General features: G+C 43.0%; 1 protein-coding gene across 1 annotated transcript in view; it reads left to right on the top strand.

The window, feature by feature from the left end:
* The window catches only part of CTSH (cathepsin H), a 127562-nt gene that overhangs the window by 59897 nt on the left and 53163 nt on the right, over positions 1-14502 (top strand). Inside the window, exon 6 of the mRNA XM_078682944.1 lies at positions 9877-9963. Coding sequence (XP_078539070.1) covers positions 9877-9963 — 87 coding nt within the window. The remainder of the gene's footprint in view (positions 1-9876; positions 9964-14502) is intronic.

Genomic DNA, 14502 nt, shown 5'->3' on the forward strand with positions numbered 1-14502 from the left:
TTTAATATAGAATATTCTACTCCGACTGGCTAGAATGTTCTAATAGCATTATAGCCTTTGTAACTTAGGCTGTACTGGTCGTTAAATGCCCTCTCTCCCTTTTTAAAAGCTCTTGCCTGTAACTGGGTTACAGGGTGTTTAAAGCCCTGGAGAGTGGACTATCATACCATTGCTAAATCTACCTATAAACAACATGCCAGTGAGTCACTACAGTGGGGAAACAAAAGCACATCCAAGTGCCTGTATGTGCAAGCTGCATCCCTGTTGTAAACAGCGCTGGTACGTTTAGAGTCAGTTTTGCGCACCCAATCAGTCCCTAGACTGGCAAACGTAACTGTGTGCCAGGCCGGAACCTAGGTGACCGACGATTTCTCACAGTCAGTACAAGTAGTGAATTCCACGCTTCTTGGCAGTCCTTTTAGGTGCAAGAGCATTATTCGGAAGTACACAGGAGGGGCAACCCAAGTAAGAGGAAATAAATTAAACAAAATAAGTCTTGCCTTGCTCTGAATAAATCCTGTGAACTTGATACCTGGGTGCCAAGCGTCCTTTTCTATCTTGTCCTGGTGAACTTTTCATTGAAAATTACAGGTCATTACCAAACTTCAATTTCCTACCAACTTTTGGAACATAGACTTACCAATCAGAGCTGAGACTTCATGAAATCAAATGATCTGTTGTATACCAGTCCACTAGGAGTATGCCTGGTATTGTATTGTATTGTAGTTGCATTTATATAGCTCTTCCTACCCATGACGAGATGTCGAAGCGCTTGTTCGGCGAGTAGCACGCTACTCCGGGACCCATAGAGGATTAGTGTTGAATTAGTATAGTGAAGCATGCAAGTAAATTTTAAGTGGTGGATAGGTTTGTCAGTTATAGGTTTGTCAGTTATTTGGATTCGGATTCTGAAAGATAGCAGAATCTTGAAGCACGCTACTCCGGAAACTCATAAAGGATTAGTGCTGAATTAGTATGGTGAAATATGTAAGTAGTTTGAGTGGTGGATATTAGTCAGTTATTTGGCGTGAGAAGGGTAGCAGAGGGATAAAAGGGAAGAAAGGTGTGCATTCATGTAGCACCTGCTACCCCTGATAGGTGTTGTAGCACTTTTCTGGCGAGTAGGACGCTACCCTGGAACCTATAAAGGATTAGTGTTGTAAAAATTAGTATAGTGAAGTATGAAGTAATTTGAGTGGTTGATATGTTATTCAGTTATTTGGATAGAGAAGGGTAGGTTGCAGGATAGAAGAGAGAAAGAGGTTTGTATTTATATAGCGCTTGCTACCCCTTGATGGGGTTTTGAGGCACTTCATTGGTGAGTAGCACGCTACTCTGGACATAGAGGGACATAGAGTCAATAAGTATGTCAGTCTTGGGTGAAACGTGGGTGATAGTAGAGCTGTCGTAGAAGTGATATACTTCTCTGTGCTATTTAACTCTGATGACCACCAGATTCTCTTCACCAATATTCAGCTCTACAATAAAGTCCATATGGATTACGGGCTGGTTTAAACTGCCCGACAGGCTCCTTGAGCCCATCGGAAGCCAGCCGGAATGACCAATCGATTTCAATTCAATCAGCTGGTCGAAAATGAAACTGGCGATGTTGGTAGTAAAGCCTCTGACCTAAGATCGGAGGCTTTACGACTGACATCGTAATAGGCCCCTTAGTTTCTCACGTTGTCTCGCGTCAATTGTGATGCCAGCTTTTTCCTTTACCTTCTGGTACATATATTTTTGCATTGGTTATTTTTGGGTTTTTTTGTTTACCAAAAGAGGGTTGCCTCCTCAACTAAAACGAGGTTGTCAGTGACACCAATTCCTGCAGGAAGTAGGCTCCCCTGAAGAAGGGGACTATGTGAAAGTCATTATTAGGCAGTTGATGGTGACAGGTGGCCTTTAAGGACTATTTGTTGGCAGGGTTGTCCTAATGTGGTCACAAACAACAATGTAGTCAATTTTCACTGTTGGGGATTCCTCTACCAAGGGTCAGTGATCAGACCTCTTTGGCAAATTCCTGCTACTGGTGGATGACATTACTCTGCTTCAGTGAATGACTATGTTTGTAATAAAGGCCATGTTTCCAAGATAGGTGGATATATATGCAGAAATTGTAGGTGTGCGGAATTTATGTAATCCATCAATGATACGTGAAATCTCACAGAATGGGGAATCATTTTTTGGACCCGGTTTTACTGAGCGGAATTCCGCCTATCACTAGTTGGGTGGTAACTGTCTAAGAAGCAGCCCGGGTGGGGGGAAGTGAAAGTGAGACAGATGTATGAAAACGTTTCCTGTCCTCTTTTACAAGCAAGATTTTCCATCCAGTGAAATCAGGTGAAGTGTTCCTGCAACTGGAAAAAGCATGTGAGAGCACTGGGCCACTTATGAGTGAGTATAGCGGAATTCAGTAGGGGAGATCTGCACCACTCAAAACTGACCGGTCCAAACCATCAGTTAGAAGTGTCACATTGGAGACCGACATGGAAATGGCTCACATCTGCATGCTGCAAACATGAAATGTGACACATAAGCAAACTAGAATCTTGGACACCTTAGGAAACCCTCCCATGTTTAATAACGCTAGTGTAGTGTCAGGTCGACATGATTTCAGAAATAAAGTTTTAGTTTAGTGGTCTTTAAACAGTGGCACACCTCCTCAACCCCCTAGGACTCAGAGTACAAAAACAATGTTAGGTGCCCTGTGGCATCAGCTGCTGTAGCAGTTCCACCTTTCAGGCTCAGTTTCATCCTGTGTAGCACAGCCATTAATTCGTGAAAGCCTCTGTCACGAGTCTGAGGAAACTGGATGTTGTAAACATGTATGTGCTGCTTTTAACTGTAGACATGCTTTTACATATTTATGCATTAGAGTGACATTTTAGAGTATAGTCATTTACTATAGACTTTCTGTCACATGCGTGCAAATCTTTTGATGTAGTGACAGAAAAGAGAAGCAGCTGCCCTCTCTTGTATTGCAGTGTTTGGGTCCCAGGTAAGTCTTATTTAGGAGCCCCTTGTTTGTGACACCTTTGAATTGCATTACCCACTTTTGTGCTAATTGTAGCCGACCTATAACCTTTTGGAACCGTGTTTTATATAAAAACTGTTGAAATGGGACTTTCAGAGGAATGTAAAAGTCTGTAAGATGACACTGGGCAAAGGACACGTGTAGAGATAGGCAGAGAGGAGAAGTTCAGATATGGAAACAGACAGAGATGTGCAAGAGACAGATAAAGTTTACTTCCCCTAGGGGGCCTCTTGGAAGGTGGGGGCCCTGGGCAATACTAATCCATTTTGCACTTGCATTAGAACCGCTCTTTTGTATTTTTTTTACTGCATTTTGTCTCAAGAGTAGCAGTTAGTTAAGTTCGAAAAGGAGGACTTTGACACCTCATACCCTGCTAGAAATAACTGTGGGGCATATATACAAAAAAGTGGCGGAGCGTGTCGCTAGCCGTCATGGCTTAACGCCGCACTCCGCCACTTCACAAACGCAGGGCTGCACCATGTTTACAAGAATATTGTGCAGCCCTGCGTTCCCCACTGGGCTAGCGCTACACCTAGCAGCCTACCGCCAATGTATGCACCCTTGCACCATTGTGCAAGGGTGTCTGCTTGCAGGGAAAGATTGTTTATGTGCAGGAAGGTCGCCCTTCCTGCACATGAAGAATCTTTAAATGCCGTTTTGTCACTTCCATGTGTGCTGCTTAATACAGCAGACATGGAACTTACAAAATGTAATTTTTTGTAAAGATTGTTTATGTGCAGGAAGGGTCACGTTCCTGAACCTAAACAATCCAAGGCATTTTGCTTTTTCCATGTGTGCTGCAGATAGATTTTGTGTACAGGATATTATCTACACTTGTAAAGCGCAACCAGGTCCATCAGGTTATGCATGCTAACTTCTAATATGAAATACCAGCAGTATTCAACTTCAGCCTTTGAACATTTGCCATTTTATGATACTTGGGCGTGAGGGGACCTAGGCTACTTTAAAAAAAGATTTTTTTACCTGAAGGTAATCTGGCAATAGCATCAACAGTTTTGTCACCTCTTTTCTACATGTTTGTTTATGGTTACTTAACTTGGGGCTCTCTATCACTTAATTTTTATCACTAATCACTGAAACAGTATTTTTTTGTATTATAATGAGAATAAATAACTCAGCTCGGCTGAACTGAGTTCTGTGACAGCAGAACTCAGTGGGATGTGGGGCAGGGGCTTAGCTCTGATTGGGTAGGGCTCCCCATCCTCAAGATGGAGGTAGCCCGGAGTTGTGCTTCACCTTGCCTGTCCCACCTGAGTGAGGAAAGGGGGTTGGCAGAGTCTGGCACACCCCCTTTCCTCACTTATGGTTTCCCGCCTGTCTTCCAGCCGAAGTGGGGGTCAGAACCGGTGGGGGCCAGTTGCTGAGTACAGCAAGTGGCCTGGAGAAGCTCACAAAGGCGGTTAGCCTTTGAAGCTTCCCCTGCCCATCCTTGGGTAGGAAGCTTGGCACCTCGTCCCAGGATGTGCATTGTTTTAGGCCCCCGAGAGCGGCAGGCTCTCAACCCAGGGTCCAGAAACATGTCTGGTGGTGGCAGCCTTGGTAGCCGGGACACTGGGAGTTAGTTAGGATTCAAGGGGCAACTCTAAGACGCCCTCTGTCGTGCATTTGGCATTAAATCCCACACTGGCATGAGTGCGGGTTTAATGTGCTGAGAAGTTTGATGTGAAACTTCTCAGTCTTCAGTGTAGCCATTATGGTGCTGTGGAGTTCGTAATGACAACCTCCCAGCACCATATATTCTTAATGGCATCACTGCACTTACAGTGCCCAGGAATGGCCCTGGGTACTGTAGGGGCACATTGCTCATGCACCTGTGCCCTTACCACTGGCGCAGTGCGCCCAGCTAGAGGGGGGACTGATGTATGCCAGGGCAGTGTTTGTGGGCATGCCACACAGGGATGTGTGCCATGTCGACCCTTTGTCATGTGTGTGTGTCATGGGACAGGGCCCCTAAGGGTGGCACAATAAGTGCTGCAGCCCTTAGGGGTCTTCTGTGGTCACAGTGCCCTGGGTACCTAGGGTACCATTTACCAGGGACTGGCATGTGGCCAGAGATGCCAATTGGGTTTAGGTTTCAGCACAGTTTTAGGGAAGGAACATAGGCCCTAGGCACCTGATTGACAGGAGCCCAGGGCACACTCAGTCAAAGTACATCAGCAATTTAGAAAAAAGTGGGGGCATACCATGCAAGAAAGATGGCACTTTCTCACAAATGTTCTCTTCGTTATTCTTCTCCACCTAATTGATAAATTTCAACCAAGCTAGCCTCAACTTAGCTTCATACATGCACATGTGTACTAGAACTGCACGATTGTACATACAACCTTCTTGTACTGATGAAATTGATCCTTCTGCTAGCATGTCTCCTTCAATGCAAAGGTCGCGAAGGCCAGCGTCTTGAAAGCGTTTTCCATAAATGGCCATGACATTGCAAATGGTGTAAAAGATGCCCATTCGAAGAATGATTCTGTCATTCGTTGCTTTATGCTTCCACACAATCTCAGTTGCTTTTGCGTAGAGAGCTTTATCTATGACCACTGCAATTTTTGTCAAATGCAGTGATTCCCTTATTAGCTCTGAATGTTTAAAAATTTCAGTGACAGTGATCAACTTAGTTGCAGGGGCATTAATTGTGGACAATGGAATCCTGTGATACACTAACTAGGTCTCTAGTACTGATGTTAAAACATGTCCAACTTTGTACTATCTGTGCGAGGCTCTCGTCTTGTAACAACCTCGATTATGTTCTTATTTTGTGCACGATTCAATTAGGGAACAGATTCCAACTCAAACACCAGAAACATACATGAACAATTCTTTAGTATTTGTGGTGGTCAATCTTCTTTGCTTTTGTTTCTCAATGCTTGGGAGAGGAGGTTTAGAAGGTTGTGATCCAAACAACTTGGGCTGCACAGCTATACTGTTGACTCGATGAGTTGTCCCCTTACCAGTAAGTGTCTCTTCCAGCCTAACAATGTTATCCCATGCAAAGTTAGTGAAGAGATGAGGCTGAATGTCGGCTGGAAGAACAATTTGCTAATTTAAGATAGCAGCAAGTTTCTGAAGACACAAGGCTATATCAGTTTCTTCCAGTTCGACGTATGAAATTCCATGACCAAGTCTGTTTAGATTGCGAATGATTTCAACCTTGCCTGTCAGCGTTTTTATGGTATGGGAGCAACAATTGCATGGGGGTTTCTGCTGGCCAAGTATGATTGCATATATAATGTCCTGACTGAATCAATCAATCAATCAATCAGTGGTTTATAGAGCATGCTACTCACCCGTGAGGGTCTCAAGGCGCTGGGGGGTAGTGGGAGACAGCTCCGAGTCAGTCAAAGACCCAGGTCTTGAGGTTATTCCTGAATATGTGGAGGGTTGGGGAGCATCTGATGTTGACCGGGAGTTCGTTCCAGGTTATGGCTATGATGTAGGAGAAAGCTCTCCTAACGGTACTGCTTCCTATGCTATGGGAGCATAAGTAAGGCGACCCTTTTGGACGGCTTTGTGTTTTCTGGATCTCCAGTCAGAAGTCCTGATAGGAACAATTTAAGGTAATTAGGCACTGTAAATAAATCTTTATCAACGTCTGATTGATAATAAAGCCACGGTGCTGATGTCAAGTTTGTTTTAATCAGTGTTCTTATGTGCGATGATGTTTAATCAATGATCTTTTTCAGGTCTGTTGCCTTAACCTTTAAAACTGATAATTATCTTTTCAAACTCTGATTTTCTCTTACAACGTCCTGTAGCATGACACTATCAGGTTGAGCCAATAATTTTCCTTGGTTGTCTGGGAATATGTAGAGGCAGTCACCAAACTAGGAGTCAAATTTTCTTCTAATATGTCTCTTGGTTGATTTGTCTATTCCCTGTATTCTTCCGCGTGTCATGAGGGTTTCAAGCCTTTCAGTGAGAGTCGTCAAACGTGTTACCTCTTTGTTAGGAATAATCACAGTTCTAATGTATTGAAATAACTCATCATATGCTTCATCTCTCATATTTTTGTGGTGATCATCGGTTTGAATGATAGATGCATGATCTTTCTCCTTTGCTTTAACCCTTCTATAATTCCTATCCAGATGCATGATAATGGACTTCTGCAGCCACTATGTCCCTACTAGAAACTGCTAAGATCTTTGAATCACAATGAATGGTTGTATACTCTCAAAGAATTTGTCAACTCTAAGTTCCGTGGCCTTGATTAATTTATTTTGTCATGCGTTGGTGTTCCCTTGTAGCATTTAATCTTGCCACAAAATATACATTACCCAGCATACACGTTTAACTTTAATGATGTTCTTCTGTTAAAGCCTCTACTCGTGCAGTCACTTGTTCCAGCATTATCACTGAAACTTGCTTCAGCTTTTCGCTTAGTAGTCTGTAAATCTCTATTCATAGTAAACAGGCTCCTGCACTTCCTGCGGTAAAATACTTGGGGAACGGTGTTGCTTTCCACATTTCTCACAGTGTCTAACAGTGGAATGTGCCTCATTACTTGAGCTGCCTCTAACAAAGTTTTCCATGATGAGTAGCTCTGTGGGCATGTCGGCATAACTCCATGTTGGACATTTGACCATAAATGAATTATACACTGGGGATCAGAGGGACAGGATGAGCTTTTTTAGGGTCTTCATGATGCTGCACGGTCATTCACCACCATCGCAGGAAAAATAAATAAATTAAAATATTTATTAATTTTACTTGGTGTACTTAATATGATCATAATTACTATTATAATTATTATCAATTTACAAATCACATTTACAGAAATTGTAATTTTAAATAATAAAATTCACAATAATACAGATTATGAAAGAATTCCCATTCACATCAAGGTATCTTGGAAGTGGAATGGTAACACACAAAAGGAAAAGAGTTATGACTTGTTATCTCATATTTTCCACCTCTAGGCGTCCATACCTTGCCAATAAATCATTTTAGAATCCATTCCCCCAAGTGATACCATACCATGGTTGACTCTAGGCTTAAAGTGAGGGTAAAAGCACGGAAGGCTGTATTGGGGTTAATCGACTGATAGCAATGAATCGATGAGGGGTAGTTCAAGGAAGGTTAAGAGGTCGGAGAGAGGTGGGTTTGAACAGGAGACCTAAGCATAGATTATGGTGAGTCCTTGTCTACAGCAAGAGGAGGTGGTTCCGGGTACTGGCATGGATAATGGGCTCATAACATTTGTGTGTTTTGGGAAACGCTCATAGGGAAAACGGCGGTCTTTGTGGAGGAAATGATGAGGGTGTGTGGACAAAGTTGTGGAGAGAGGACCTTATGGCAAATGAAACCAATGCCAGCACTCTCTGTAGGTCTGACATTAGCTAAGAACTTTTGATTTTATTCAAATTATTTGTATACTATACTTACTTACAGGTGCTTTAAGCCAGCCCGCTTCAGCCATTGATCTGTTATTGTGTAATCCAAATTTTTCTTCCATTCGCTACAGTGTATACCTCAGCCCACTTCAGCCTTTGGGTAACCGTACTATGAATGACACATTCTGTCCCTTTATCAGGAGCACATAAACACAGAAAGTTGTTCCCTTAAGAGCCTGGAAATATTTTTACAGTATGTGCTTTTTGAGAGTAAAAAATATTTTTGCTTTTCGCCAGTGTGTTTTTTTAGATTGACGAGGGTATGGCAGCTTCCCTAACAATAAAGCTTTGGAAATTATGACACAAAAATAAAGCTTTGGAAAATCTAAAAGGCTGGCAGACATCACCAAACCTATTGGCTATGCCAATTTGTGTTTGTTGTGTGGGGGTAAGTGGATGGAGTTTGTGTGGAGAGCAGCACATCACTACATCTTAAGGTGTGAAGGTACAGGGCCGGCTTTAGGGTTGTGCATCCAGTGCAGCAGCACCTGGCGCTGACCTAGAGGGGAGGGGAGGAGGGTGCTGGGTTTAGAGATAATATAGATTTAAGAGCACCTGCTACAGAGTTCTATGTACATCCAGCAGTTTTCAGGCTACAGCAAAAATGTCAAGGTAGAACGTGGTTAATGTCCTGCTGAAGAGAAATCGAGTTTTGTCTAGGCGGAGTCTTGGCTCCTCATTAAGTTTTGCCGAGGGTTAATATGCCTGCTGCAAAGAACGTGTACCATGCAGATCACAGAACCATATTTTATGTGGCTAGTTAAGTGGGTTTCTGCGTTTGTCACAGAAATCCTTTTGTCACTTACAGTATCTAATATAACACAGTAACCCATGTACTCTTATCAAAGAGCTGCATGCAAACTGCATGGTGTAGCTTAGAACTTTATGTTTTTTACCCGTCTTTCATTATCCTACAGTTCTAAAAAAGGGTGTGTTTAGTTAGAAATGCATTTTTATTAGTAAAACTAACCCCAGCCACTCAGGTAAGTTTTCAATATTGAGTTTGTGCTTATCCAGACCAAACACTCTTAAAATATACTCCCTACTAGTATGGATGGCATGTGATTTCTACACCTTTTAATCCTTATTGTGTTATGTAATATTTCCTATAGATTGATGCATACATCTATTAGTGTGATGTAAAGTGCTCTGACACCCTACTCTGGTATGAGTAATACTATAAAACAAATTAAATGCATCTGAGAGAGGGGCTGTGGGGAGATCAGGGGCACTGGTGGAAGGTGGTATTGAAGGAATCTGTGTAAAAGGAGGTCATTAGGTGGCTCCAAAATGATTGTCGCACCAGATGTCACCAGCACTAAAGCCGGCCCTAGGTGGGTATTTGTGGTGTGTTCAGTTGACAGTGTATCCTGGATAGTGGGAGCTCAGTCTCGAGTGACCTTTTTATTTCATTTTTGTTTCTGACATCTGCAGGGCCCGTGCGGAAGCTGCTGGACCTTCTCCACCACCGGGTGCCTTGAGTCTGCAGTGGCCATCAAGACTGGGAAACTTCTGTCACTGGTAAGAGAGGTCACTGCCGCCTCTGGGAAGAAAGGGTGCCGCCCTCCCTACGACGAGTCACTTGCACTGCTGAGAGGGGGCACCAGTAACACTAGCAAGCGGAGACACCGCTGTCACGGGGCATAGAGGGCAGTAATACCACTGGTAAGAAGGGACACCACATCACACGTCATAGGGGGCGGTACTACCACACGGGTAAGAAGGGACACCACAATCACAGATTATAGAGGTTACTCCTGCCACTGATAAAAAAACACTGCTGCCCATAAAAGCAGGGGATGCTGCTAACACTGGTATGATATGGCACCGCTCCCACTGGAAAGACAAGCATTGCCATCACTGCTTGGACCGGAGAAGCACCTGCGTCTTTGGCGAGATGCACCGCGACGGTCACTGGTCAGAGGAGAGGCTGATGTCATTGTTGTCAGTGGAAAGAGGGGATGAACTGTCACTGTTAAGGAATATTGCTATTACTTGTCTCAGTCTCACGCCAAAGAGTAAATGGCATACTGTAGTGGGCGTATCTAACTCCTCTACCTCCCACCCACTGGCACTGCCCCTTAGGCCATAACCAACCTTCCTGCAAAGCACAGCACAGCTGCTGTAAAAACTATACTGCTGCCTAGGGGTTTCTGTCACCAGAACACATCACACGGTGGGGGAGGACAGAGAGCACTACAGTCTAAGGTCCTTTCTCTCTCTGCGTAGAGAGAGCACATCACACAAGATATGGAGCAACCGGTACTCACAACTTGGCTTCCTACTGAAAAAACACATCACACAGTGACATGATAGGATGGGGCTGACAAAGGATGGAAACTCCTGCAGTTTATTCTTATTGCCTTCCGCTTCACATGATGGGCAGACCCCACTCCCTTGCATCCCATACACAGCTGTAGGCCCAGTTGCAAATTCAAGAAAGGTAGTGTGTCGCATAGGGCACTTTTACTCAGGGTGCATTCTACTGTTGTCCATTTCCAAATGTTTTTTTAAAATGTATTTTCTGTAAAATGGGAAAGCAGACCAAAGTCTTCAATTTCTTCTTTATTGTAAATAACTCTTTCAATACCTGGCTGTAAACTTATAGGCACTCTTGGATTTTTATTTTATAAGTAAATACATGCAATATGCAGTTAATGTACAAAAAAGCACATAATCAACAAAGAGATATAACCAATAGCAAAATTATTTGTTTTGTATTTGTATTGTTGAGCTTTTCAGTAATTCAGGGCTCAAAAAATATATTTATTATAAAAACATTGAAAATGTGGGTCTGAATTACAGTTTTGGCACAGTGTCCCTGCTGTGCCTCAGTACACTGCCCTTTACTGCAGGCAGCCACCCATCCTCACTCGCGGACACCTTGGGGTCCCTTGGACACTCATCAAAGGTGTGCCCTTAGGGCACATTGAATCGCACCACCTCGTATGTGCAACACAACAAGTTTGTCTTCTCATGGTTGCTTTGCCCCTGCACACACTACATTTTTAATGTTCATTAAGACTCAAAAGGTTTCCTCATTTACACAGGGACACTTCTTCTTCTTCTTCTTCTTGTGATCACGCTGGCGATATTATCGAAAGGGGGACACAGGTATCGGCAGCCCCTTCTGTAGTTGCATTTATATAGCGCTTACTACCCTTGACGAGGCGTCAAAGCGCTTTTTAGGCGAGTAGCACGCTACTCCGGAATCCAAAAAGGATTTTTTTCCAGAGTTTTTATATAGCGTGAACTTGACCCGAAGTATCAGCGCGCTTTACATAAGCACCAGTTGTGTTATACAAGGACACATTCATTTTTGGTAGGCAGGGAAGATTAAGGGGTATCAAGCTTTTTTCTTGTCGCAAACGCTGCGATTCGCAAAATAGCAGCGTTTGTGACAAGAAAAACGGGAAATGAGATGTATCATGCAAACAGTTTGCAATATTAAGGAATCGCAAATTTTGCGAGTCCTTAACATTGCGCAAGCATTTAAGAAATCGCAAATTGCGATTTCTTAAATGCTATGTATGAAACATTTCATTTTAGCGAATTTTGGCTAAGAAATCGCACATTACCACCAACTTGTAGTTGGTGGTAATTGCGAATTCTTTTACAAATGCACTTTATGCAATTTGTAAAGGTGCCATGTGACGCTCATACATGCCCTTAGGGCATGTATGTGCGCCATATGCGCACACATGTCGTTTTCAGGGGTGCAGCAGGGTGTCCTTGAGACAATTAGGGAGAAGACACACCATCTTCCTCTTAATTAATTGGAGAGTGGTTGTATATCACGTCCTATATCACGATAAGTAAGTGTTGCAGTAGCTAATCATAGGTCCTGAAGAAAGCCGCTCTAGGCTGAAACATGTCGACCACCTAACATACATGGTAGATAGCAATTCCTTGCATGCTATCAGCATACTGCTTTTAACAATACCACTTTGATGGTCAGACCCAATAAAGTTTTTTATGTCATTGAAGTAGGTATTTTTAAATCACGAGGATTATTTTCCTTTTCTGTTCTTCTTTTGAGCACTGCAACTTTTGCCCCTTCCGCTCACACTGTCTTCTGTTGGTTGGATGTTTGATCGCAGGGTCCACTATTAGGCAACCTCAGACTCTCCCTGAGGAGGAGCCTACAGGACACCTTTCTCCAACACTGAACAACCCAGATGACGAGATTCCACTTTTGAGTGGGCTGATGGGTACTTTTTCTAACCTTTTAGACTCTGTATCTTCTCTGTCTCACTTCTCTGTCATGACACCGTCATTTGTTTAGATTAACGGTGTGGTCTGAACATGAATACGGGACACAATTAGGTTCCAGTAGACTTCTGTTTTCCAGACTGTTAGTACCTCTCGTGTTTTTTGCTGTCAAGTTGGGGGACTAGGTACTTTTTCGGTCTATAAACTAACTCCCCTTGGACCCTCCACCACTCCCTTTGTCTTTTTGTCCTTGAGACACCCCTGCACCCTTGAAATTATTCTCAATTTGCGATTAGCAAATTGCGAATTGCAAATTGAGAATAATTTCACATTCATTCCTATGGGCCTCCTGGCCCATAGAAATGAATGAGAAATTATTCCTTATTTGCGATTAGCAATTTGCTAATCGCAAATAAGGAATTTTAAGAAATTGCTAAAAAATAGCTAATTTCTACATACATGCCATTTTGCAATTCCCAAATAGCGATTCCTTAAAAATCGCTATTTGGAAAACGCAAAAGGGTATGTTGATACATCTAGCCCTAAGTGATTTACCCAGAATCATAGGATGTTGAGCGTCATTGCCGAGATGCAAACCCGGTTCCCCAGATTTGAGATCGACCGCCTTAGGTGTTAGACCACATCCTCTCCCCATAGTGGTGAATTAGTACAGGGTAATACCATAGTGCTCTAAAAGCACAAAAAGGAGACACAAATGTCTGTTGCACTTCTGTGATACTATGTATTACACAACCCTAGATGTTTATGCAAACAGAACAGAGAAAAAATAATTCATGTTCATTGTAAAGGTAAACCAAAAAAAAAGGCAAAGAGGCCATGACGTGCCTTCTCCCCTTTGCTGTTCGCTGTTGAATATCCAAGAAGCCACTCTCATTTGATGCTTCAAAAATTGAGTGTGGTAAAGAGCAAGAGAGGTGTCAACTAGTCTGAAGAAGATTCAGTTTTTTTAACTATGATTTTGAATGGCTGAGCAAGCATTGCACACATTTACTTGCCAGAAGTGAACCGGTGCAACGCTGTACAAATCTAGGCTAGTTTCATTTCCAGCTCATTCACGAAGAAGTGACTTCTTGCCAAGAATAACCTTAAAATTAGTACCTATTTGCAATGGGAAGACACTCAGAAGTGCCAAAAAGTGGTCATTTCAGCCAGTTCATGTTTTCCTTCAAAGTTACAGAACAGACTGTTGCTAGAAAACAAGAGTAGACTTCGGTATCTGCTGACAAGGGAGGGAGGAAGCGGGGCAGTGCCAATGTCTTTCCTAAGGTGGTAGTTTATCTCAGGTTGGATGCCAGCCTGTGTTCCAGTTCCCTCATTTAGACCATTGAGACCAGGCAGAGGGTTGCTAACAAGCGGGGTAAGTGGTCAGAACCAGGTTTCTTGTTCCGCCTGCCCACATCATACAGATGATGAACTCTAAGACATCTTTCAAACTACCTCTGTTCCCCTGTGACATCTTCAAGTTTTGTTGTGGCCAAGTATTTAGGTTAGAGACCCCATCCACACCCAGTCACACTCTACACTGGCGCAGTTAAAGGCCGTTTGGCTGTCTTATGAGGAGCAGGCTTCTAACTTTGTTTTCAATAGGAGGAATTCTGGCTCCTACATTTAAACAGATTTGTGACGAGGAGGCATCTCACTTGAATTAAACACTGTCAAGAGAAGAAATTGCTCCTTGTAGCATTGTAAACCATATCAGGGGAAGCAGCACTATTAGAAGAAGGTAAACTGTTCCAGAAAAAGCTGTTCTACCACCGGCAGGAGCTATTAGAGAAATGAGAGCATTTTAAAATCAACAAAGTCAAATTTTCTTAAATATTTATCTGG

Source organism: Lissotriton helveticus, chromosome 3_1, assembly GCF_964261635.1.
Source record: "Lissotriton helveticus chromosome 3_1, aLisHel1.1, whole genome shotgun sequence".
Classification (NCBI taxonomy): Eukaryota; Metazoa; Chordata; class Amphibia; order Caudata; family Salamandridae; genus Lissotriton; species Lissotriton helveticus.